At 39.0% G+C, this 26,128-nt stretch overlaps 2 protein-coding genes across 3 annotated transcripts; one reads left to right on the top strand and one right to left on the bottom strand.

Moving 5' to 3' along the window:
- Nucleotides 1-3,096: 3,096 nt before the first annotated feature.
- Nucleotides 3,097-25,929, top strand: Drip (aquaporin homolog protein drip). 2 transcript variants are annotated; one of them, XM_017159005.3, is made up of 4 exons: nucleotides 3,097-3,684; nucleotides 12,411-12,589; nucleotides 24,840-25,193; nucleotides 25,253-25,929. In XM_017159005.3, exons 1-4 carry the CDS (start codon nucleotides 3,669-3,671, stop codon nucleotides 25,439-25,441), a joined length of 738 nt encoding a protein of 245 aa, XP_017014494.1. In that variant the 5' UTR covers nucleotides 3,097-3,668; the 3' UTR covers nucleotides 25,442-25,929. The 2 variants fall into 2 exon arrangements, with proteins under 2 accessions (XP_017014494.1, XP_017014495.1); XM_017159006.3 differs by lacking the exon at nucleotides 3,097-3,684 and adding an exon at nucleotides 5,129-5,154.
- Nucleotides 16,490-17,291, bottom strand: LOC108069062 (C-type lectin 37Db). The gene is made up of 2 exons (XM_017159008.3): nucleotides 17,180-17,291; nucleotides 16,490-17,116 (listed from the first exon to the last, which is right to left on the bottom strand). Exons 1-2 carry the CDS (start codon nucleotides 17,255-17,257, stop codon nucleotides 16,490-16,492), a joined length of 705 nt encoding a protein of 234 aa, XP_017014497.2. The 5' UTR covers nucleotides 17,258-17,291.
- Nucleotides 25,930-26,128: the final 199 nt, after the last annotated feature.

Raw genomic sequence — 26,128 nt, forward strand, 5'->3', positions numbered from 1 at the left:
GAGGCAAGGCGAAGCGACAAGCGACTGAAAATGTGCAAAACAAATAGCTCAACAACAATTCAAAATTTCGAATTGGACTTGGACGAGGCTTGCCAAAAAAAAAACAATAACGAGAACCGCAAGACCAGACACAATAAAAGCAAACGCCAACAGCCCCAAGCAGCGGCCTTATTGAAACATAATGTGTGATATAGGTACAGAGGGTATTGGCTAAAACAAATTCATTTTTAGGTCGTATAATGATATTTACTGGGATTTAATGAGTTATAACTAAAGTTTTTTCTCTAGAGGTACTAATATCTCCTCTCTTAGCTTTAATTTAGAGATCATATCGTTAGTATTAAAACAAATAAAAAAATATTTTAAATATTATTTGATTAGAAGATAAAGAGAGAAAGTATATATATAAAATTTAAAATATTAAATCTTTAAATATTTTGTAGAACTATTTGTTCACTGTACTTAAAATTAGGTAACATACATCATATCCGAGCAAGCCATAATCAGAGCGCCGGGTAAAATTTGCATAGACCATAGTCGCGCATCTCAAGACTCACGCTTTTACAGCGACCACTAACCAAGATTGATGAAGTGTCAAACGCCGGAGATAGAGCATCGCGGACTGGAAAAAATAGAAAAAATAAGGTGGAGAGGGGGTGGGCCGCGACATTGACCTTTATTCGATTTTTGGCTGCTGCTCGGGCAAAATCAATCACAGGCGAAAAACAAACAGGCACACGCTCCTACTTTTTGCCACCTGATTGAACCAATTTCGGGGCATTTAATTTTCTACCGACTCATTGGCGGTTATTGTGCGCCCGAAATTCATTACAATTCGTTTATTAGCCGCCCCCATAAGCATACAAAATATTAGTGATTCGATTCGAGATTATTATCGTTTCTCTCTGTGTGCGCTTACACACTTATTTGGCTTTGTTTTCTTTTTTTCTTTATATTTATCATTTTCTTCTTCTTGTTCAGTCCACTTGGCGATCGCCCGTCATTTTCAGTTACAATTGCAAATGTTTCAATGTCACTGGAGTCCGCTTACGGTTATTATTGTTACCGTATTTTGAATTGTTTTCGTAGCATCACCAGATCCAAGTGCAGAGAAAACAGATAATTGCAGAAAACAAAATTAAATTCAATTTGGTTTTGGTAATTGCAACTACCACTTGCATGGGTTTTACTAAAATTTTATCCGCTTCATTGGGGAAAACCATTTGGCTAGCTATAAACATTTTCCCGTTTTTATTTTTGTTCCGCTTTTACATGTATGATATAAGGGTCCTAAACCCCATTTAATTTCTTTGAAATTCATAAATACAAATTTTAATATATAATTTTTTTTTCAGAAAAAATAATTCCAATTTATCAATCTTAATAAGGATAAATTGTAATTATTATTCTCGCACATATTCTTATTTCTTCATAATTATTAATCTCACTCTAATTTGATGATTTCAACTATCTCCCTCTTACTGTAGCGAACAAATTACAGTTTAATTGGTTTTCTTTGAAGAAGCTTATGGGAGTTACTTTGTTGAATGAAAACCCGAAATGAAAAGGAGGCGGGAGCACAAGATCTATTGGTAATTCGACGAGCATAGACCAACTCAACAGCGGCGATTATTATCTCGCCCATTTAGCCAGAGTTCGTGCCATTTTAATGGTTAACTGGCATTAAATATAATTACTCATTAAAGCAACAAAGTCACTTCCCCGACCGAAGGCACAAGTAAGTACGTCTGAAGTTTGGCTCTTGTTTTCGTAATGGGCTGAGACGCTTCCACAAACAAAATCTGGCCTCTTGGCTTGGGTTGTCACTTGTTTTGTCAATAACTCGCAACTGTTGCTCTGGCCAGAGATAAAAATAGGTTCGCGACGACAAGGTAAAGGCCCTATTCGCCAGCGAAGCCCCGCAATCAATATGGCATATTAAAGCAGTGGAAAGTTGCTTAAAAGCGAAACTGATAAGGGCCCAACCGTCCATAACCCATTAGCCGAGTTAAATGTGGAAAAGCTGCAATAATGTGCCATTAAAATAAAATGAAAAGTGTACTGAAATAGAGGTTGGTGCTTTAAAAGGGGTGGGGGTGGGTTAAACCAGTCACGTGCAGCGCTTGTGGATTACCAAAAGTCAACACTCTGCTGGGATGATAAGATCTCAGCTATGCGATAGTTCCGTCTGAGGTTCTGTTCTGCATGACCAGCGCAATTAGATTAATCAAAAATGTTTATAGCCTTTTGAGTGTTATAAACCGCACACGTCCATATATCAAGTGCCCAAAATGGCAGGCTGATAGCTCTTAGGCTGTGTGCAAAAGCCGAAAATGGCTCTGAACTTTCCCCTTGGTCAATAACAATTAGATTAAAAATTTGGCACATCTTTGTAGTTAATTGAAATATATTCGTTTTTAATTGTCACTATATTAGCAATACTGTATTAAAGCAGCTTTGTAGGATTAGGAACATATTTAACGAAAAAATATATAAAAACTGTGCTACACTCTTTCCTTTCTTATCGTTTTAATAATATATATATTTTTTACCTATCTTATCTTCGTTTTTGTTTTAGAGAGATTGTTGGTCTTTTATCGGGTAAATTTAATTTTAATTTGCTAATTTAAAGCGTCTTTGTTGCAATTGGTTATAGAATTTAGAATATGAATTTGCCATTCTAAATTAAGGGAACCATTATAAATTACCAAACCTTTTTCTTCCAATTACGAAACTTTTTTGCCCTAAAGTTTTAATGTTTTGCAAGTGCAACAATGCAACAGAAGGCTAAGCCACTTAGATTGGCAAAATGGAGCCATCAAAAAACACATGTCCCCGCCCAAGAGCCATAATAAATGTTTTTACACCCCCATTCGATTAAGTCATCAGGGCAGGTGTATTCCATATTCCGTATTTCAAACCCAGATCCTTCGGTTGCCTCCACAGCGAAGTAAAGCGCTTTGACCAAGCCCCAAAAACTAAAATCAGACATCGCTGCCTCAGTCGACGCGGACTGCGATGGCGGCGGCGACTGCGGCTGCGACGGCGACTGCGACTGCGGCAGAGAGTATATCAGTTACAGCCGCAACATTGCCAACGTTTATTTGCGCTCGAACAGCGAACGTGGTAGCACAGCTTAAATAAATCCAGCTACAATCTGCAAGAAAGAAAAGCCGAGACGGCAACGGTAATTTGAAAATTCGAAAAGGAAATCGAGTTCGGAGCGGTTAATTTAATTGAAAATAATAAAATCGAGTTATTGTTCGTTGCGCTTTCCAATTTCTAAGTAAGAAATAATTGAGCCCAGTGTGAAAATAAACGAGAGGAGTGCAGGAAAAACCGAAAAAGGCAGACGGGTGAAATTAATTTGACAAAAACTCCACCATCCGCCCATTCGACTCCGTGGTCAAGTGCCTGACAATTGTGCAACCTCAAGACTCTTAACCTTAACAATTATATTTTGGCCACAAAAAACTATTGGCGCAATTCAGTTCGATTCGAGTGCTCGCTAGCTCACTTTTACCTGCAGCTGAAATAAAAATTAAGCAAAAAGCGCGCTTTGAAAACGAAAGCAAAACACAAGTTCGATTCAAAACCCCCCACGCTTTGCCAAAAAACTCAAGTGGCAGCCCCCAGAAGACAGTAGACCGAAGACAGAAGACAGCAAAATGGTTGAGAAAACAGGTGAGTGATTGGCGATTGGAAACTGGAGAATGCGAACTATGCGTGTGCGTGTGTGCGAAGGTTAATTGCGAATAAAATGGGGGCGAAGAGTGCGCGAAATTGTTTTGATTTTCTACGAAAGTTAATGCCACTCATTTGGGGCTTTCCTCTTTTGTTTGAAAAATATGAAAGGAAATAAAAATAGTGTAGTTTCAAAAACTCTACCAATACGTTTGATATTTTTGGCTATAATCCAAGTTTAATGTGCCTAATTGTTTTTCCGAAATATTTTTTTATTTAAACATTTATACGGATTTTATAAAAAATTGTTTGTCTGACAATATTATGATATTACTTCGGGAGCGGGTTTGATGAGTAATTATGATAAGAAAATGTTTGTTACATTTTAAAAAACCTTATTCATAAAGAGCTTCGCCTATTGAATACAATATATTCTGTTTTTGGATCCCGTATTCATTTTAACAATAAAAACTTAAACCAATTTATTCTTAACTTTTCTATCATTTTAAATCTTTTAAATATTTACCTCTAAAATTCTACATTTTTATTGTAATTTATATTGTGCACTTAAATCAAAAACCCACTATTTATGTTTTCACTTTCTAAAGAAACCCAAAGTGGCCCAAAATTTGCCTAAAAATTAATCACTGCTGTTTAATTAATCATCTATAATAAGCCATCTGAAGACATTTTGATAAATCATCTTTCTTTGGGATTGTTGAGTTAATCAAAGACTAGCCCGCCTGTCGATAACGATAACAAGATGATTGGTTTTCAATAATTTCTGTGGCGCAGCATGACAAAGACAGTAAATTAGCCTCAAGTTATTTTTCTATAGTTAGACGTATACTTTTTGTTGCTTTGATTTAGCTTCCGTGGCGGTTGATGATGATTTCTGTAACTGAAAGTTTGCATGACAGAAAGGCCTCAAAAGAAAAATAAGATAGATAGGAGAAAACTTTGATAGGTAAACAACAGCGGAAACTACGGCCGGGCAATTTAGGCGATGATGATGTTGATGACTCCCCAAGAAAGCAATAAAACTACGCCACATCGAGTGAATGAACTGAAGAAAACAAGTGAGGAGCCGAAAAATAGGAACTTTTATTTGAGCAGCTTCAACAGGCAATTAATTAAAAAACTTAATTGCATTTTCTGTTTGCTCCGCAGAATTTAAGACGATCTCTGGCGTCATTCTCGCCGCTTCTTCCGCCGATATCGTTGTGATAATGGCGATAATATTTGCCCAGCGCTGAATAGTCATTTGCCAGCCAAGCTCCATTATTGAAATTCTCGGTTCCAGCTAATTAATGTCAACGCCTGAGCTTCTATTTGATCAAGTGTTTAAACACAAGGTTCAATATTTGATTTAGATATTAAATATTTTTGCTGCCTGGTTCAGTGGCTAATGGTCGGATGGAATTTTTAGAGTAGTATCGTCTGGTAAGCCGTTAAAAATAGTCTTGTGAGGTGCGTGAGAAATTCGCGACCCTTTGGCGTTGAAATTCTGCAAATTACAGTACAAACGTGTGGCTAATTTGATATCTCTCTTTCGCTTTAATATCTTCCCCGCCTCATAATTCAATGCGTTGTCATCTTGGGCCAACATCGCTATATATACACTGCCACCTGACGTTAGTTGCCGGTTTTATGGCGTCGGGCATTCGCATTCGCAGATATGAAATTACAGTAATAATCGTGAGCCGGGTTGACATGACATCACGGTGAAATTGGCATTCAAAACAGTAGCACACTTAGAGCCAGGAAATGTTTTTGGCTCGGCCGCAGAACATTTAGACATTTAGCACAGTTAGTGCACATCTCCACTTAATTCCACCCATCTCAGCTCAGTTCTCAATGGAAGATCAACTTGTTTGTTAAGCAGATAGCTTATAATTAAGATAATAAGCTGCCATTGAGATGCACAGGAGCGAAGATGCTCGGTTCCCATGGAAAGTTTTTGATTCACGTAACGTGGAATTAAATTGACGGAATAATAATTGGAATGTTCAAGTGTCCAGAGTTGAGTGATTTTGATTTTCTATCGAAAATTGGCTTTGATCCATTCCGTAAGTCTTATCTTAAAGTTATTAGGAATGGAGAGAATATTTCCATAGAAATTTTTGGATTCGCATATCTGGTTTTCTATAGAACTTTCTTTGATCCGTTCCGTGACTCTGTAGAACGAACGAAAAGAATAAAAATCAGTTGGGATACAAATTATATCAATTTGTAGATTAGGAAGAAACATGCATAAAATATTTCTCAGTTTCTTTTTAGAATTTTTTTTTCGACAATTTATTAGTTACCTTCCTGAAAGCATCCCCATCAAAATATCACGATTTTCCCTATCGTGTCATCTTAAATTATCTCAATTAATTGGTAAACTTTCAAAGTTAGTCATAAACCACAAACCCCAATAAATTGCCTCTGATTTATGGTGCATTGTAAACGAGTTAAGACGACATAAATTCGTTTGAGCAAAAGCCCATAAAGATAATGAGTGAGTGCGCCCAAACTCCTCCCGCATAGCAAACGAAAACTGAATAGTCCCTGCCCATCTGACTAATTAATTTATAACGATTTTAATGGCCAGCGAACAGGTTTCGATCTTTCCCGCGACTGTTATTAATAAAATCATCACCTTGCCGAACAAAAGTGCCCAAGAGTTGCGCAAACCGAAATTAATAATCCGATTAAATTGATTAATTGTTGTAGACGAAATGGATTGAAAACAATATGCGAGAACCTTTTGTTTAGCACTTGCATATGGGAAATTAATGCCCCTGTGCTGGGTATTAACTTCAGATAAGCGACAATAACATAATTTGCATATATGGACGAAAATAACCCTTGTAAATTTACACAGCCCTCTTATACTCGCAAACTTTATTGTTAAGACACGCCTTAAGGCAAAGTCCTTTGTTTCTTGCTCTTTTCTTAATGCAGGCCAAACAAAGTCTTACGTAAGATCCATTAAGGCAGCTGTCTTTTTCAATTTCACTGATTTATTTTCACCGTCTTGTTGATAATAATTGCACACGTGTCAAACTGACGTCAGTTCGGAAAATTACCATTTGATACACCTTAAAAACCATCATGGCCCATAAAACTAGCTTCTGTGAATCCTTTTCGTTACCCAGTCGATTTCTTCGGCCCCTTCCCCAAATGATTAAGAAACATATGAGCAGAAAAGGACATAAATTAGTAAACTTATGCCAAATTTGCGTGCCTGGAGCGAATTAATGAGTTGAGAGAGCGGAAAATGCTTGCCATCCGCGGCAACGAGGTGAGAAAAGGCGACAGGCGATGACATTGCTCATGTTCTAATAATACGCAGATAAGTCATGGCTAACCCAGCCCAGGTTCCCCAATCAACATAACCAGCCGAGTGATTCGGGGCCAGGACTTGGGAGCGGCCCTAGTGGAGCCAAGCCTTTGACTTGGCCTCCATCCAGGGGCACGTGTGCAGCTCCACGCCCCCAAGCCTTGATTTTAGCTATTGCCAAGGCTGGACACAAGAAGCACGGAGAGAAAAGAGTGCTAAGAAATTGCAATTACTACAAAATACAGTTTAGAAAAGTTAATACACCGCGATTTATACAATTTAGTTTTAAAATAATACTTTCACAGTTAAAAAATTCAGAAAATATTATTACAAAAGTGATTATCGAGTTTGAATGCTTTATATTTTAATATTTCAAAATTAATTTATAAACCCAATAAGAAAATTAAACATTTTAATTTATACAATTTTTTAGTTTTCGTTTACATTTTTTAAGTTTTATTGGTACTACCTAAATTTGCAAAGTAATTTATAAGTGTGTTTCACATATTTTAGTTCAAATAGACTTCTTAGATAACCTCCATTTCTCTCAGTGCCCGTTCCGTACAAGGTTTTCAGGATGTGAGCCACATTGAAAACAAGCAGAACAGGTGCAAGACCATGTCGAGCGGACATCCGCGGCAACATCAAGTTTATGGCGACTGCAGCGCCGCTTTTCCCGGGGGTCAGACATGCACTTAGCCGTCCCGGCCAACTTGGCATAGATTCCGATTCGGATACACAATGTGGATTACTATATTTGGGTTCCAGTGCTGGGGAGTTGCTAATAATACGGTAATTATATGCAGGCTAGTCAAATAGACCCCTACAAGGAGATCCAAAATTCTCCGGCTATCTGGGAGCAGACAGCTCACCTGACTCACGCCTATCTTATCAGTCAGTAATTCAGTCAGTTCAGGCAATAGCTATAAATCGCCGGACAGAACGAATACGTTCTTGGCAATGACTTGAAAGCAAACGGCCGGCACATTCAAGATGCTATCGCGGGCATTGCGAAATAGTTGAATATTACGAGTACCACTTGAATTGTGGGTAGGGGTTCTATGAATGTGAAAGTGAAATTTTACAGTGCCAAGGAATTTTTTCCCACGAGGATCGTAATTTATCAGGCCTGCCGGCGATAAGGAATGTGCTAAGATTTCCCACCCAAGGGCGTGTGTGAAATGTGCAGCGACCTTGACATTTTAATTTGGTTTGTGGGATCTGTGATACAGCGAATGGCGTATACTCTAACACACTTTTTATGTGATTTCTGAATAATCAGATGGTGAAAGTCCTTAGCAGTCATTACAAAATAGAAAGCATTATTATGAGAAGTAGAAATCCATTTATAGCGATTATTATAATCGAATATAAAATTATGGAAATATTATAAATTATTTTTATTATTATTATTTTCAGTTTGTTTCTTTTAGCTTTTAAACTCGTTGAAAGAGTATCCCGTGCTTGAAACTTTGCCGGCTAGAGATTTCAATCTCTTCGAGCACGAGTAATAAAAAATTGTTTTGTTTTCTTCGTACATTGTTGAGCTCGCTGTTGAGCTGAAATTTTCAAACACGGAAGCCAAAGAGAAATGATAAAGAGTGAGACAAAGCCCGAAACGAAGCCACTCTTTACCTGCTTTGAATTTCAAATTTCCGCTTGGCTGTGCAAAAAAAAAATACACAAAAAACGGGACAAAGCAATCAAAACAAGTGCCAGGTACAGGTACTAAAAAAAAAAAAAAAACAGGTACTCTTTGTTATGTGGGTCAGGCAATTCCAAGCCAACTTCTTGATGGCAAGACTCCAGAACAATTTTGCAGACGATAAATATTATTACGCATACGGCGGGAATTTTTCGATTTGAAAGAAGTTAAATGTTAAATTGCGCTCGTTTCGGGTTTTTGATAGCAAAGCAAGTTTGCTTTTGATGTGCGCCCCACTAATTAATTTCATGTCGAATGGCAGTGACAATGTCGTGTTCTGATTGATGGCCTGGAAAATTGATGGAGTGGTCCCAGTTCTCGGCTGTATTTAGAACACACCTTAGGCGCTAATCAAATTACTTAGAATTCATTGGACGATCTCGATTTTTAACTTAACTTTTTCCCCTAATTATATTAATTACTCTTCATTATGAACAATATCGAATTGTATTCGACAAATTAAAAGGCGAAATTAACACAGATAAATCTTCATCTCGCAAATGTATCTCGGCTGGCCTTGCTGATGGATTGTTTTTATATGTCTATACGGCTTTTTCGCTAAAACACACACGAAATCAAACCCAAAAGCCTCGACGTCGTCACGCCCTCACCTTCCAATTGATGACTATTGTGTGTAATTGTTGTTATTATGATTTTTTCATTTTGTTAATATCATTTTTTTAAGTGCCTGCCGGCCACAATAATTTATTGGGCTTTGCATTTTCTTCAGACCACTTTCAATGGCATATCAAGATGTTGTTTTCTGCGCTTTTGCTGAGCATTAGCCAACTCCCAAGGATGTGACAAGAAGGCCTACGAAGGTTGTTGGGGCCCGAAACAATTTAGATTAAGTTGGGTAAGCGGCCAAGATAAGGCTTATTTTTAGGTAGCAGCCACTACTTTATCTTTATGGAGACCTGTTGAGTTAGTTTGCTTCCTGAAAACAACCCCAAGATATAAAGCCCATCAATTATAGAACTGATTGCTGCTGATTGCCTAAGCTTTAGTGGGCCCCAAACAGCCTATACCCCAAAATTACACAAAAAAAAAACTTAATATGATACCGCGATCCATTTAATATTAAGTGGTATCAATTTTTACTTTATATGCGGCATATCAATTCGATATGCTCGAAATGTAAACAACATGTTCTAAGTAGGCAAGTTGGAATTTCGATTTAATCCCGGCGTGTTTTTTTTGTGTGTACTTATATAACTCACCCCAAAGTTACTGCAAATTTAAATGTCAACTAAGGGCCGCTTTCTCGAGTCCCTGTCAAAGTCCCTGATAGCTATCTGTTCGAAAAACTTAAAGACCAGATAAACTGTTCGTAAAAGCAAATCGGCTTTCTCGACTGCTTTAATTTATCTGAACGAGAAACAATTACAGAGTGCTGTTAACGCACTGTAAAGTGCAAGAAATGGCATGCTTCGATTATTTCATCAGCTGTTTGGGTTTAATTCAAAGGAAAAGTCAGCTGTGATTTTGTTTCTTCTTCATAGTTGGCTTTGGGAAATCAGCTGTCATTCTATCGAGCCGAAAACGCTTAACAGGGACTCCGAGTCCCTGTCAAAGTTAGCTCTCACATTTATGCTCGAGAAAGCCAAAATGCCTTAGCAGGGACTTTATCTGTTCGAGAAATGTTAGCCGGCACTCGAGAAACCGGCCCTAAACTGGCTAACAGCCATCGAGCCAAGTGCATTTCACAGCTCAAAGCCTCAAATGAAAGCCACACAAATTACTTATTAATGATCCTGAGGTTCCATTGAACTTGAATCTCGATTTTCAATTCAATTGCCGTGATTAATATCTGGCAGATGAAGTTATTAATTTCCCCCCGTTGATTCCGCTGTATTGATTGATTGTCAAACGGAGATGCTCAGTTCGGCAATAATTTGTGTTTGTTTGTCCCACAATGATCGTGTAATTATGTTTGACATTTCGTTATCTTTAATTAAATGCAATTTACATTTGTTTTTGTCTTAGCAAATTAACATAGAGAGAACAGCGAATGAATTAAACAAATGTTCATGGCAAATAAACCATAAATTTCGTACACTTATGCTAATTGAGTTTTGGCCAATTGCGATTCTTGTCAACAAGTCGATCTGGTTTCATTTCGAATCTTATTTACGCAACTTGTGTGGGTGGCTAGAACCGCCTCCTAAAGTTTCGAGACTATCATATTTCATTTGATAAAATGGTTATTGCTCCTAATATTCTTTAATGGGCACTTCCTGGGCTCAAAATATTTAGATCAAAAGAGTGATAACTGACTGTGTAAAATTTACTGTCGCTTTTAAAGGTGTGACTAACATTGATAGTTCTTACTTTATCATTTTCTAGTTTTTTTGCCGATAAAAAGTGACGCTGAAATTCAATTGAATTCCTAGAAATATCACAAGCTAATGTCAGCTCAAGTTATTTATGGGTTTCCTGCGGTTTCATCAGGGGAATTCCTCGGGGACTTCGCCAAATTCGGATCACGTTGGTCTGCATTTGATATTTTCACCCGATATACTCCAGCTGAATTTAAATTTAAAAGGGGGATTGCAGTTTCCAATCGCTTTTGAACCGATGCCAGTAGCGAATCGTAACTGTTTGTTGACACCCAGATTTTTACGAGGTTTTCCTACTGTTATTGCTTTATCTCTGGTAGTTCAGAGTCATGGGACGCCAGATAATTGCCGTATTAAGTGAAGTGTGCGAACCTGGCGATAACATCGCCTCACTTATCAGTGGAAAAAGTGGAAAAGGGGGCGTTGTGTGTTCATCACTTAGCCAGGCATTTTGGTCAAGTGACAGCCATAAAATAAATGTCTATTTAAATGCGGCTTAAGGAACAAGGTCTTCAGACCAAGTATTTCTTAACTCCCTGATAAGCCCTACATTTTGCTTTAATTGCACCCAATTAAATGGCAGTCATCATGTCTATAAATAATTTTATTGGCAGTGCAACTGGTGCTTAGGCTGCACTTTTCGCAAATATTTGTTAAGACCGCTTGGCGCGTAGACAAATTAATTAACACCCACTCATTAGCACTCGACTTCGCCTGGCACGAGCACTGAAATGACAAATGAAAGGCTTCTGTCAGGAAGTAAACACCCAGGTGCCATTAAACAAATTAATTAATCAAGCGATGCAAATTGTTTGACCAGTCTGTGCAAAGGGCAAATTGGTTGAACAGTAAATTTTAGGTATTTATTTAAATAATATAAGCTTAGGTATTCCAGGGAAATGCGCTGTGAATTTTCACTATAACTTTATTGACGTAATTGCAGTAAACGTGCCCATTCACAAGCGTATTTTTATTGCCTACAACGTCACATAAATACATCAAATACCTTATTTTCCTGTCACCTTGTACAAACTGCAATAGATTTGAATTTAAACAAATTAAATCCGCTGCAATAATATATTAAAGAAAATTGCACAAAACAGAAAAAGTTTTACCTAATTTGTTCGTTGTTAACAGTTAACAGTTAACAGTTAACAGTTTTTGTTCGGACTTTATTGACTAAGAGCTGCATTAAACTAACGATAAGCTGACAAAAACTAATAATTAATAATGATTTGGCATGCGCTGCGCAAGTATCAATCAACGGTTTTTCTGACTTCTGATTTCTGTGATTTTTTTGTTTACGCTTACTAATATTGGGTTCTAATGCTCGGTCTGTGTTTTCCATTTGCAGAAATGTCGAAATTCGTTGGCGTTGCCGACATAACCGAGAACAAGAAAATCTGGCGCATGCTGCTCGGCGAACTGGTGGGCACATTTTTCTTGGTCTTCGTCGGCGTTGGCAGCACGACGAGCGGAAGTGTACCACAAATCGCATTCACCTTTGGCTTGACGGTGGCCACAATCGCCCAGGTAACTATACGCATACAAATTTTATCATGGATGGACCAAAGTCTTTTAGACTTAGCTTCTAAGAACTAAATCTTTCACTCTTGATGCTTAAATTAAATTCTACAAATAAATTAGAAACTATTTTTAACAAGTTAACACTATAAATTAAACTTAAATAAATTAAAACTTTTTTTGAACAAGCTCACACTTAAAATTTAAATTTGTATTTTTGAAAATGTTGAACATTATTGCATTTTAATTATATCTCTAAATTTTCTAAAAACTAAATCTCTCAATCTTAAAGCTTCAAATAAATTCAGTATATAAATTCAAACCCCTTTTGAACAGGTTCACCCAAAATTTTTATATTTATATATTTGAAAATTTGAATATTATTGTAGTTTAATATTATCTTTCTGTAAGGCTTTAATACAAATTTTACTTCCAATAGTAAGGGAATACCTACTTTTTTGTAATCTAAAATAATAGTTAAAGTTAATGTATTTACCAATTAAAATTTAAACATTTAGTCTCCGAACTTTAGGTTTCCAGTTAAAAATGTTTTAGTCACCTTTCGTAGTCAACATGTCGTATGATTAATGTGCAACATTTTTAGGGTTATAAAATGTAACCGCAATTCTGTTTTCATTGGCGGAAAGAACTCATCGAAATAAGCTAAAACCCATTTGGGTTTCTCTGGCTTAGCTCGCGTTTACCTATTATAGCGAGTTAAAGTTTTACATACAAAGTTTATTTATAACGGCCATATCTTGTGAACCGATTAAAATTTTACTATCAAGTCTTCAGTGATTATATAGCTATGAACCCAAGGAACTAAATTGACAAATGACTCTTGCGAAGACGTACACCTAGCGCGTTAAAAATCGAAAAATTAGGCAAATTTGTTTTTTAACGCGCTAGGTACACTAGGTGCTAAGTGCGCAAGAGTCATTTGTCAATTTAGTTCCTTGGGTTCATGGCTACATAATCACTGAAGACTTGATAGTGAAATTTTAAGCGGTTCAGAAGATATGGCCGTTACAAATAAATTTTGTATGTACAACTTTAACTCGCTATAAAAGGTAAACGCGAGCTAAGCCAGAGAAACCCAAATGGGTTTCAGCTTATTTCGATGAGTTCTTTCCGCCCATGAAATCAGAATTGCGGGTACATTTTTCATGTTGCACTGTGTAATTTCTCGATTTCATTGTACCTTGTAGAGTTGAGAGTTTAGGTCCACTCTTTCAAACCAAATACAGATCATACAAAGAGAACGCATCGAGCTAGAGCATTTCAGATCTGTGATCTGCTAGTCGAGTCAGAGATTTCAGGCCAGAAGTCGGCGGTGCGTGCGTTGATCGGCGGGCATTTTCAAGGACACGCCACCGCCGCGTTACACTTTCGGCTCATTCACAAACGCAGCGTTTTTGGCCAAGAGACATTGGCATTTAAAAGCGACAACATCGCGGGCCCGCCATAAAAATGTGAAAAACCAAAAAAACAAACGTCCAACAAATGCTGCTTGCCGCTCAGAACTCAGAGCTCAGAACTCAAGACTGCGTGCGAATGTAATTTACAAAATTGACAGATTTACAAACGCACACTGGAACTCACTTGCAGTGCGAATGCGAATAATAAATGCGCGCTCGCAGCAAAAGCGTCTGCGCTGGCAATTAACATTAATCAACACGCAAAATATGCAATTAGATTATTATGCGTTTAATTACGCTATGCTGTGCGAGTGACGACTGATGTCGTGCCTTAGCATTTAAAGCGATCCGCGCATTGCATTCGATTTATGGCACTACAAAAGTCAAGCTCAAGCAACCGAATCCATCAAGAACATAAATATGATCCATGATGTTCTATATTTAGCTCCCTGTGTCATTTATTAGATTTGCATAAATATAAATGAATATGAAATAGAATTTACAAAATTTTCAGTTTGGCCCTCACTTTGCAATTATTTTTCAGAAATAAAAATAGTAAAAGTAAACAAATTTTTAAATATTTTAATTAATAAGTAAGGTACTTATTATATAAGCTAAAAAAACTTTAAAATGATTTTAAAGGCCTAAACTTGTATTATTTCATAGAACAAGTCATGCTTTTGAATTAAAGTGTATTGCTAAAATTTCCTCTGACACACATATCGTATGAGTAATATTGATTGGCTGTCTGCAAACGCTCTCCTTTCCAATTTATGCTTACGACTCTAAAGTTGCAATGTAATAATCACATTGAAAGCGTTAATAATTTCCATAATGAAATCAAGTAGCAATATTGGCAACATAATGGATGCCTGTCTCTGCCATTTCCCCGCGGAAAACACTTGCAACATTTTCGCTATTAGTGGCAAATTAGTTGCCCGTCGCTTGCCAAATCACGTGGACAGATCGGTCACATGACTGCAACCCGTGGCAGCTTTTCCAGCTTCTCCATACACAGTTTTCCATTTTCCATGACTTGCAGCAGCGATCGATTGGCCCCGCTCGAGCCCAAGATAAACTCAGGTATGCATTGCCAATTTCGCCAGCAGGTGTGACGACAATGCTGCAGTCGTTCGTCATCGTTATCGCTATCGCCAAAGCAAAGCCCCCGGCAAAAGGTGTTCAATGGAGCAAGACGCGTGGCGTCAAATTGGAAAACGTGCTAATTGCCAGCAATTGTGGGCCCTGGAATGGCGAGTCCAGTCAGAAATAAGTCAAGAAATATGATATTTCTAAGTTTTAGCTTAGACTATCGAATTACCCCAGATCGGCACTTCAAATGCAAATCTCTGGCAGATCCACATTTGTATGCATTTCGCATATACACAATCGCGTGACAGCCGGCCAAAAGGAAGTAAATCAAAGAAAATGCTAATAAAATAAACTGAAATTTAATGCATCGAAAAAGGGTTGGAGAAAATGGCAAACAACAATACTACGACGTGCATGGAAAAATTTATATTAACTGATCTTAATGTGGGTTGTAAATTGTCATGTCATGTTAGCCGATTGTTATCAAAAATTCAGCGAGAGGGATTGGCGTTTATTAGGGGTTTGAAAACAATTTTAGTAGAGGAAAAGTACCTACAAAATGCCAGCGAATAATAATATTATTGCTGATAATATTAAATTAAAGGTATGGCATGGAAGGCATATTAATTATTTGTTAGATAAATGAAGAACAAAGAACTAAATAAATAAAATAACATTTATTTACTATGAATGAATTAAAACCTTAATAAATGTAGTCTTAGCCTGAACATTATTTGATTTAATTATACAGGCGGCGTTAAAACCAAATGAACAATTGAAAAAAATACAAGAAAACTTGGTGCGTGCACCATTCACGTTTTTGTTTTCAATTCGCGATCGCAATCGAATCAAGTTGGTTGAACAAACTTCGACTTCGACTTTGGCTTTGGCCCGATGCGAACTTGAATTGAGTTGGCCAACAGGCAAACAGGCAAAAAGGCAAAAAAGCACAACAACAATCGCCAAAATGCTGCTAAAAAGCAGAACGAAACAAACAAGTTAACATTCAATTTTCAGCTGGAAAACCATAAAATATGATTTAAGCGTAAATGTCGAGCTGTGGTTTCCACTGCACATGCGTAAGCCAATCGATCTCTATATATATTTATGTGTATCTCGATCGGTAGAAGAGATTTGCCAGACTTTTTGTAGCCAATGGAAAACCTTGAGATCATGGAGAGTGCTGACACAAAGTAATTCTCAATTGATTTAAGGTTTTTTTATTTTTTAGAGCTCTATTCTTTAAAATATAAAAGTTTGCAGTATACAAAGACCCTCTTAAAGTTCTTATATTTCAAGGAAGTAATTGTACTTAATTCATTTAAATAATTAAACATTTGCAAAGTCAAGTAGGTAATTACGAATTTATTCAAATACGAAATGAGTTAATCCCAAATATCTATACTTCGATCGATTTTTCGCAAATGAAGAAAAGATTTGCAGAGCAGGTGTTATCGTTCATGGTAGTCTTCCCGTTAACAGTTCGTATGTCCACACACTTGCCGTCCTTGGTGGGTTCACCATCCGCCCATCTTAAAAAGTTGGCTTTCGATCCTTTAGTTATAGACACGAATTCGTCATCCTTGAACTGATTGGTCACGTCGATCCAGTAGCGATTCAGACCATCGAACTTACTGTTGAAGGCGTCCAATTCCTCCTGGCTTTGCAGGCTGACCAGATGGCCCCCCATTTTATGGCATTTATCCAAGGCTTCGTGCCAGTTTACCCTTAGTTCCTTCTCAATGTAGTAATATTTGCTGCCCAGTTGCTGAAAAGTTTCGTTGCTTTCCAATTTCCCGGCTGCTGGAGTGGCTGCTAAAAGTAGCTGCGAGTTGTTTTTCTTTTCTGGTTGCATCGTTAGTGAATTACCAAAAGTCTCCAGCCTTCGATCATTAAGAGCTATTCTCGCAATAGTTACAGCTGCTTCACAAGCCTCCGCCCGTCGTTGTAGGTTTGCCAAGTTCGACATGCACGGATTTAAAACCCCAAAGCAGTAGGCAGCGCACTGGGTTTGGCATTCATCTCCCTGAAAAGGTATTTTACCTGATTTTGTTGTTTTATATTTTAGTGTTTTATAGGCTTTACTCACCTCGCAGACTGTTGAATAGGATGTCCCTAAGTATATCGACAACACCACTAGTACAATAGCACTTCGCATTGCTCTCATCTTGGTTACTTTTCAATACGAAAGGCATAAGCAGACTGACTTCAATGCATCGACTCAAAATATATTAGGCATCATCCCAATCGCAGAAAAATTACTTTATGTGCTGATTGAGAAAGCAGCAAATCTTACGCTGCATGATAAGAAATGTTTGTATTTAAACCATGGAGGAATATACACTGTATACGTCATTGTTTACCTTATCATCTTACACGTAGAAAAAGCAGATTGAAAATACTTGGATATTTTTGATAATATAATATTTCTTTATTATAAAATATTTTATTATTATTACTATTCTAGTCTTATTATGTGGAAACTAAAATGATAGACCTATTTGACAATTCTAATTTTACATAATTTAAAAGAAAATTGATTTTATAAATCATCATGTGATTATATAAGTCATTATGTGATTTTTCTTTAACTTTCCGACCAATGATTTAAATGTTCTATTCAATATGCATAGGCCAAAATCAAAAAATCCCATGAAAATATCATAGGCCTAACTCGATTAGAGTCGTGTTTCATCGATGACTCATGTCCAAATTCAGTCAGTCCGTCACTCTCGGATTTCACACGCAGCCGGTTGGCCGATCGCGATTACTTTCGTTGCATATATTAAATTTAATTATGGGTTTCGGGCTCGACAATAAATTTGATTAATTTCACGACTCTTCGAGTGTGTGCAATTAAGATGAGTCGAGAGGTATTGAGTTGGGAACAATAGGCCTACTATACGTAGATCGATTAGATCAGGTGGAGTGGCAGCAAAAGCATACGCAGAAGCAATGGCAAAAGCGGCAACTTAATATTATAGACGAAATCGAAATTGCATTGCACGCATGAGCATAACCAAAATGTCAAGAAGTTGTTCGAGTTGTAGTTGCCGCTCGGATTTGTGGCCCAAACTCGATTCGATCTTGCTCTTGGCGGCATTTGTAATTAGCGTTTTGTGGCCGAACGGCCGGCACAGGCATTTTTTGCGCATTTATTAATTAAACGCAAAGCGACGCACGACATTGGCCATGCGAAATCCATATCGAAACCGAGTTCGTATCACCAAAACGTGGAAAAAACACGCCTGAAAAGAGATATCAAACATAGAAGCCTGCGCATCGACCTTGAGCAGTGCGTTTCGGCTTCATTCATAACACTTGAATCCGATGCGATCCAATCCAATGCGATCCGATCAATTTGTTGACTGGGCTGTGATTTCCATCTAAGTGGTTCCATGTGATCTCTGCGCGGGCGATGACTCAACAGAACCCCCGAAACGAGGCACTTTTACTTTCAATCTGAACTTTGCAGACACGCTGAACACAATAAATGCACTCGAGTGCATCGCTGGTCTGACAAATTGCTTGTATCCGTTGGCAGCTCGATGTGTAAGCGATTGTGCAACGGAAAAATCAGAAAATTCGGAAAATTGAATCGAAATCAGCTGCCATGGCAAAGGGCAAACATTAAAAGAAGATGGTTAAGATGTTGCGTTGTCAACTTGACATTTAAAGGCATCGATCGAGGATGAGGTGGGCCATTGTACCTCACTCAGATATTACCTTTATGTAAAATTTAAAAATAAAAATTTTTAAATAAAAAAACGTAATTTACTAACTGTTATAAAAAGTATGACTCTTTTTATTCTATCTGTTATTTAAAAATGGGTATCGACTGCATAACCAATAATTTTTTGTTAGGCTTTGGAAATATTCACCTTAAAATTAAGTTACTTTAAGAATTTATGTGGGATGCAGTAGTGGAGAGACAAGGACCACTAGAAGCGGTCTTACCTTCTGATCTGTTATCTTTCCCTTTCTGTACTCAGTATTTATAATTTGTACTCGATACCCAGTTGCAACGTGAGAAAAGTGGCAACGCACTGCCATACACTCGCTGACAGAATCTCGCAAAGAACAGAACATAAGAAGCACACGTATATTTGTCAATCTTAAGTTAATAAGTCGAATGTGAATAAAGTCTATCAATTTTAATACATTTAAACGTCAGCGTTATCTCTTACAAAAGAGGAACCTGCAATTTTTGGGGGCTCGTCCGGGATATGGCCATCCATTCGACAGAGCTATAACATTCGTTTCGCGCAAATCACGTGGAGTGCGGTGAAAGAAGAGAGCTGGTTAAATTTCGCAAATTGGGCTGGAGGAGATCTGCAAATCGTCATAAGCAATTTGGCTGGAGTGTGACAAGAAAAGTAGGAGTTGACAGCAAGGCGAAGAATTTTATCATAGAGGCGTACATTTGCAAGCTACTGAGGCAAAGTAAAACGCAATTACAAAGACAGTGAGAAGTGCCGACACACACACATAAGCAGAGACAGTTGCGGATTTTGTGGAGGCAAGAACTTTGAAAGTCAGCGGACGCAGAGCTGGAAAAGATTGCGGAGCAGCGGTTTGTGGCTGGGAGCAGTTTCGAGGCAGCGGATCACGGCGTGAGATCTAGGAGAAGCAGCGGACACGGGCTGGAAGCAGTGGAGATAGAGCGAGCAAGACATTGGATCTAGTGTGGTCATCGGAGCGTGCGTGCAGAATTGTGTAAGCGGAGGGCTGGTACACATATCTTGGCAACAGACGAAGACATCCAGAAGGTTCCAGTTGAGTTTGGATATCATCATTGTATTTGTGACGCGGTGCAAGCGTAAGCAAGAAATACGACGAGTAACAGAGGCGACCTCATTGAGCGAGAGGCGAACTATTGGAGGAGAGTTGCCCGAAAGTTTATTTCAAGTTGTATGTAAGCTAGTGGGGTAACATTGAAATCAAGCAGTGCTAAAATCAACATTGCAGATACAGGGTGGTTAATCTATTTACTTTTTGCTGTTGATATTAGAATTAAGAAAACTTTGTTTAAACTTAATATTCTACAGGATAAATTTGTAAAATGGAGAGAAGCGAGATCTTGGCATTGCGAGTCGAAGAGTTGCGGCGGAAGTTGTCGGAGTTGCAATTGGGTACGACTGGATTGAAAGCTGAATTGCAAGAGAGATTATTGACCTACTTTGGATTGAATGAAGGAGGTGAGTCAGAAACGGAGGATAATGGAGAAGATGGTAGATCAGTGTCATCCGCAGAAACCACTGTAAATCGCCCAAATGCAGGTTGGCATGAAGGATTAGGCAATGAAAGACAGGGTAGATCGTGGTTCACTTTGAAAGACGTCGAGGGCAGTGTTTCGCAGTTTTCTGGGTCGAACTCCCCAGATATAAACCAATGGATAGGAGAGTTGGAAGATTGTGCAGCTACAGTTGAGTGGAACCCTTTACAGGTGTTTGTTTATGCAAAGCAGTTGCTTAGTGGAGCAGCAAAGATGTTTGTGCGTAGCCAGAGGAATATCAAAGATTGGGCAAGTTTGAAATCAGCTTTGTTGGAGGAGTTTGGAATCAAGTTGTCCTCAGCAGAAGTCCATCGCAGGTTGGGAAAACGACAGCAGCATAAGGGTGAATCCTTGCATGAATTCCTCTATGCACTTATGGAAATCGCCAAGCCCATTCATTTGGAAGAAGAGAGTCTGATTGAGTATTTCGTTGAGGGTATCCCGGATGCTAGATCTAATAAGGCTATGCTGTATCAAGCTAGAAATCTTAAAGACCTTAAGCTACAAATCGACGCTTATCAGAAATCTCGTGGTTCATCCAAGCCAGTAAACAAATATGGTTCACAGGGTAGCAAGGCTGTGAACGACCCGAATAAAGAAGCGGTAGCTGGATCAGTTAGGAAATGTTTCCGGTGCGGAGATTCGTCGCATATGAAGAAGGACTGTCCTGTAAAAGAAAAATGTTTCAAATGCGATCAACCAGGACATCGGGCAGCGCAGTGTAAGGCAGAAGTACAGGTCAAAACAGAGAGAGCAACAAATGTTGTTCAGAAGGATAAAGTCGTTTCAACACCATCGCGTGATTCCTTTTCGTCGAGCTTGGAATTGAAATCCGTGATTTGCATGAATGCTGAATTCAAAGGACTTGTGGACACAGGGGCCGAATTGTGTTTGATGCGTAGGCGTGTGTTCTTGAAGCTAGGCGTAGGAGTTAGCAGTCTGATGGGTCGTCAAAGAGTTTTGACAGGGATCGGTGAAAGTCAGGTTCTAACATTCGGAAGCTTCATAACAAGTGTTGTTATCGATGGTATTGATATGTCGGTCGAGTTTCATGTCATACCAGATGAGGATATGAAGTTTGACGCAATTTTAGGCACACCAATCTTAGACAACGTGGACATGTTGGTAACCAAGTCTGGCACTATATTTTCAGCAAGAGTTCGTTGTGCTCAGCAAGGACCACAGAAAGGATCCGACGATAACCAGACAGGGCAAAGTTCTTGTGTGCAGCTAATTACCGAGTTCGAGAGTCTGTGCATGATCACCACAAAGGACTATGAGGCAGTCTCGGGAGTAGATTTGGAGCATTTGAGTCAGGAAGTAGCTTTTGAAGTGAAATCATTGATCGAGAACTACAAACCGAAGAGAAATCTCACTTCCCCAGTCGAGATGAAGATCTTGTTGACAAATGAGTTGCCCGTTTTTCAACATCCCAGACGTTTGGCTTATTGCGATCAGAAAATTGTCGATGATCAGGTTCAAGAATGGTTAGAGGAGGGAATTATCAAGCCTAGTACATCCGAGTTTGCTTCGCCAGTGGTTCTTGTTGATAAAAAGAACGGGAAGAAGCGCTTGTGTTGCGATTATCGCAAACTAAACGAAAAGATTGTCCGAGATAACTTCCCAACAGCTCACATGGATTGCGTAATCGAAAAGCTGCAAGGTGGAGAAGTTTTCACAACATTAGACTTGACTAATGGTTTCTTTCACGTGCCTGTTTCGCCAGAATCACAAAAGTATACCTCGTTCGTAACTCAGAGTGGGCAGTATGAGTTCCTGTTTGTACCCTTCGGTATAACAAACTCTCCAGCAGTGTTTACCAGGTTTATCATGGCGGTTTTGCGTGATTCGATTCAGAAAGAGGATGCTGTTGTATACATGGATGATGTCATCATTGCGAGTAAGAGTATCGATGAGGGCGTTCAGAAATTGAAGCGAGTTTTGGAAGTGGCACAGAGAAATGGTTTGCGCATAAATTGGAGTAAGTGTCAGGTGTTGAAGCGCAAAGTTAATTTCTTAGGCTATGTCGTTGAAAATGGTACCATTAAGCCAGGTGATGAGAAGACTCGAGCAGTAGCTGAATTTCCGATTCCGCGCGACAGGAAAGGAGTCCAACGATTCTTAGGGTTGACGTCGTATTTTCGTAGGTTTGTGGAAGGATACGCCGTAATTGCCAAACCGTTGTCCGACCTATTGCGCAAAGAGGAGAAATTTGAGTTTCATGACAAGCAGCTAGCAGCATTCAAAAAGCTCAAGGAAGCGTTGATCAGTGGACCAGTTCTGAAGCTCTATGATCATTCGCTTGAAACGGAGATTCACACCGATGCATCCAAGTTCGGATTTGGAGCCGTTTTGCTTCAACGAGATTCCGGTGATAACTTGTGGCATCCAGTTTTCTACATGAGCCGTAAAACCAAGCCTTGCGAGGAAAAGTATCATTCCTATGAACTCGAAGTGCTTGCGGTTATTGGAGCTTTAGTCAAGTGGCGGGTGTACGTGCTAGGGAAAAGGTTCAAGATTGTTACGGACTGTAACGCTTTTACAATGACCATGAAGAAGAAGGAGATTCCGCTCAGGGTATCTAGATGGGCGATGTATCTGCAAGATTTTGACTATGAAATAGAACACAGGTCCGGCTCGAAGATGAGACATGTCGATGCGTTGAGTAGGGTGTCATGTTTCACTTTGACCGACAGTTTGCTTCATCGTTTGCGGGAGGCACAGTTGTTAGATGATTGGACGAAGGTACTTAGGAGTGTCGTTGAGACCAAGGGCTATGAAGATTTCTACATTGTCAACGGGGTCCTCTTCAAGGATCCGAACAAAGAGTTGCTAGTGGTTCCTTCACTCATGGAAACCGAAATCATTCAAATCAGTCACAAGCAAGGACATTTCTCGTCGAAGAAAACTCAGGACTTGGTCGAAAAGTCGTACTATATTCCGAAGCTGAAGGAAAAGGTATCGCGAGTTGTAGATAGTTGCGTAGAGTGCATTCTTGTGAATGCAAAATCTGGTAGGCAAGAAGGGTTTCTTACACCGATCGACAAAGGAGACAAGCCGCTCGTCACATACCATGTCGATCATGTTGGTCCAATGGAGTTGACCAAAAAGCGCTACAATCACATTTTCGTCATTGTAGATGCCTTTTCAAAGTATGTGTGGCTATACCCTACTCGGAGCACAGGAGTTGAAGAAGTTGTTAGTTGTTTGGAACGTCAGGCCGTTTGTTTTGGAAATCCGTACAGGATAGTTTCGGACCGTGGAGCTGCTTTTACTTCCCACCTGTTCAAGGAGTACTGCGATAGGGAGAAAATCCAACATTTGCTAATTGCGACAGGCGTACCTAGGGGAAACGGACAGGTAGAGCGCATGCACAAAATAGTTGTTCCAATGCTATCTAAACTTAGCCATGAGAGTCCAGGGTGCTGGTATAAGCACGTAGGTAAAGTACAGCAGATTATAAACAACACAGAGCCGAGAAGTACCAAAGTTTCGCCATTTAAACTCTTAACAGGACTAGATATGCGTATCTCAGGAGATGTCCAGCTCAAGTCATTGATCCAGGATTGTTTGATCTCTGAGTTAGATGATGAACGCGACAAATTCAGAAAGGAAGCAAGGGAGAACATTCAGAGTATCCAAGCTGAGAACAAGAAAGCTTTTGACGCCAAAAGAAAGGTAGAAAAGAAGTTCCAACTAAACGATTTGGTAGCTATTAAACGCACCCAGTATGGTACTGGGTTAAAACTGAAAGGAAAGTACTTAGGGCCGTATAAAGTAGTTAAAGTCGGTAACCATGGAAGGTATGAAGTCGAACGGGTAGGAGAAGGTGAAGGGCCTTATAAGACTTCGACAGTTGCAGAGTACATGAAGGCATTCGGGGCGAATCCTGCGTCAGGAGGGCCGATTGTGGGATGCAGTAGTGGAGAGACAAGGACCACTAGAAGCGGTCTTACCTTCTGATCTGTTATCTTTCCCTTTCTGTACTCAGTATTTATAATTTGTACTCGATACCCAGTTGCAACGTGAGAAAAGTGGCAACGCACTGCCATACACTCGCTGACAGAATCTCGCAAAGAACAGAACATAAGAAGCACACGTATATTTGTCAATCTTAAGTTAATAAGTCGAATGTGAATAAAGTCTATCAATTTTAATACATTTAAACGTCAGCGTTATCTCTTACAAAAGAGGAACCTGCATTTATACTGTGATATTAAAATAAAAAAATTAAAATTTATATTCAAAATTACAAATTCTTTAAGTTAATATGACAAACATCGTAATAAAATTTAGTACCTTAATATAAATATTTTCCAAATAAATGATATTAAATATTGTGTTATTGTATTTTATTTAAAGATTAAATACAACATTTTAAAATGAATATGAATATATTTGTTTGTATTTTTAAAGTTTGTTATCCATGCTGAACTATAACCCTTAAACTCCGAACCTTTCTCACCTCTTCCAGGGCTTGGGTCACCTGAGCGGTTGCCACATCAACCCGGCTGTCACCCTTGGTTTCCTGATCGTCGGCGAGATCAGCATCCTAAAGGCGGCCTTCTATATCATCGTGCAATGTGTGGGCGCCATCGCCGGGGCAGCTGTGATCAAGGTGGCGCTCAATGGAGTGGCTGGCGCCGATCTGGGAGTTTCCATGTTTGATCCCTCCCTGGATTCTGCACAGGCGGTCCTGATCGAGGCGCTGATCACCTTCATTCTGGTGTTTGTGGTGAAGGCGGTTTCGGATTCGGGTCGTCAGGACATCAAGGGATCGGCGCCTCTGGCTGTGGGTCTGGCCATCACCGCTGGACATCTGTGCGCAGTAGGTTTTTAAATGAAATGGGTACAAACTTGATTGGTAATATTGTATACCGTTTACAGGTCAAACTGAGCGGTGCCAGCATGAATCCCGCCCGATCCTTTGGCCCCGCCGTTGTGCAGGGCGTGTGGACCTACCACTGGGTCTATTGGGTGGGTCCCATTGCCGGCGGTCTGCTGGCCGGGATCCTCTACCGATTCATCTTCAAGGTACGCAAGGGCGACGATGAGGCCAACTCGTACGACTTCTAGATGGCCAATAGCCGATAGCCGAATACCATATATTCTTGTAAATGTCCGCACCCGCTTTCCATTCGCATCACACATTAGCTTTCCATCCACCAAACAGGGTCACATCGAATTCGCTGCCGAAATTTCTCTTAGATTAGGTTTGCTCCACCACCAACCCGACCGCAACTTTCCGCACAATTGTATCATTTTTATTTGTTAAAGAATAAAAACGCAAGTGTATCGTTTTGGTTGTAACGCGAAGCTAACACACGTAAAATATGCAATATTGTATTTGAGTAATTTTAAGCTAAATTATATGCACAACATCATTACGCGAATCGGAGGAAAACTGTATCGAAGCTTAACTAAATTGTACCTCAAAAGCACTTTCCCAGGGAGATTTCAGCCCTCAAATAAGGTTGATTTCCCACCTCAGTTGATCACCACTTGTTGAGCACCTACGAATTGTATTATGACTATGTGTAATAAAAAATATTAAGAAAATACTACTTTTCGCCTTTGTCTGTATGTCCTGGGGCTTAAATCATTGTTATTTGTCATAAGTCTATGGGAATAATTCAAGAATTAAATGGGCTGAAACTAAAAAATAAAATGAGCTAACACATTCAAGGCAATCATCTGGTTACATATTTTAATTTTATTAACTAATTTCTAAAGTTTAGAGGTATGCTGCTTTTGGAAATATTT

This window comes from Drosophila takahashii, chromosome 2R (genome assembly GCF_030179915.1).
Source record: "Drosophila takahashii strain IR98-3 E-12201 chromosome 2R, DtakHiC1v2, whole genome shotgun sequence".
Taxonomy (NCBI): domain Eukaryota; kingdom Metazoa; phylum Arthropoda; class Insecta; order Diptera; family Drosophilidae; genus Drosophila; species Drosophila takahashii.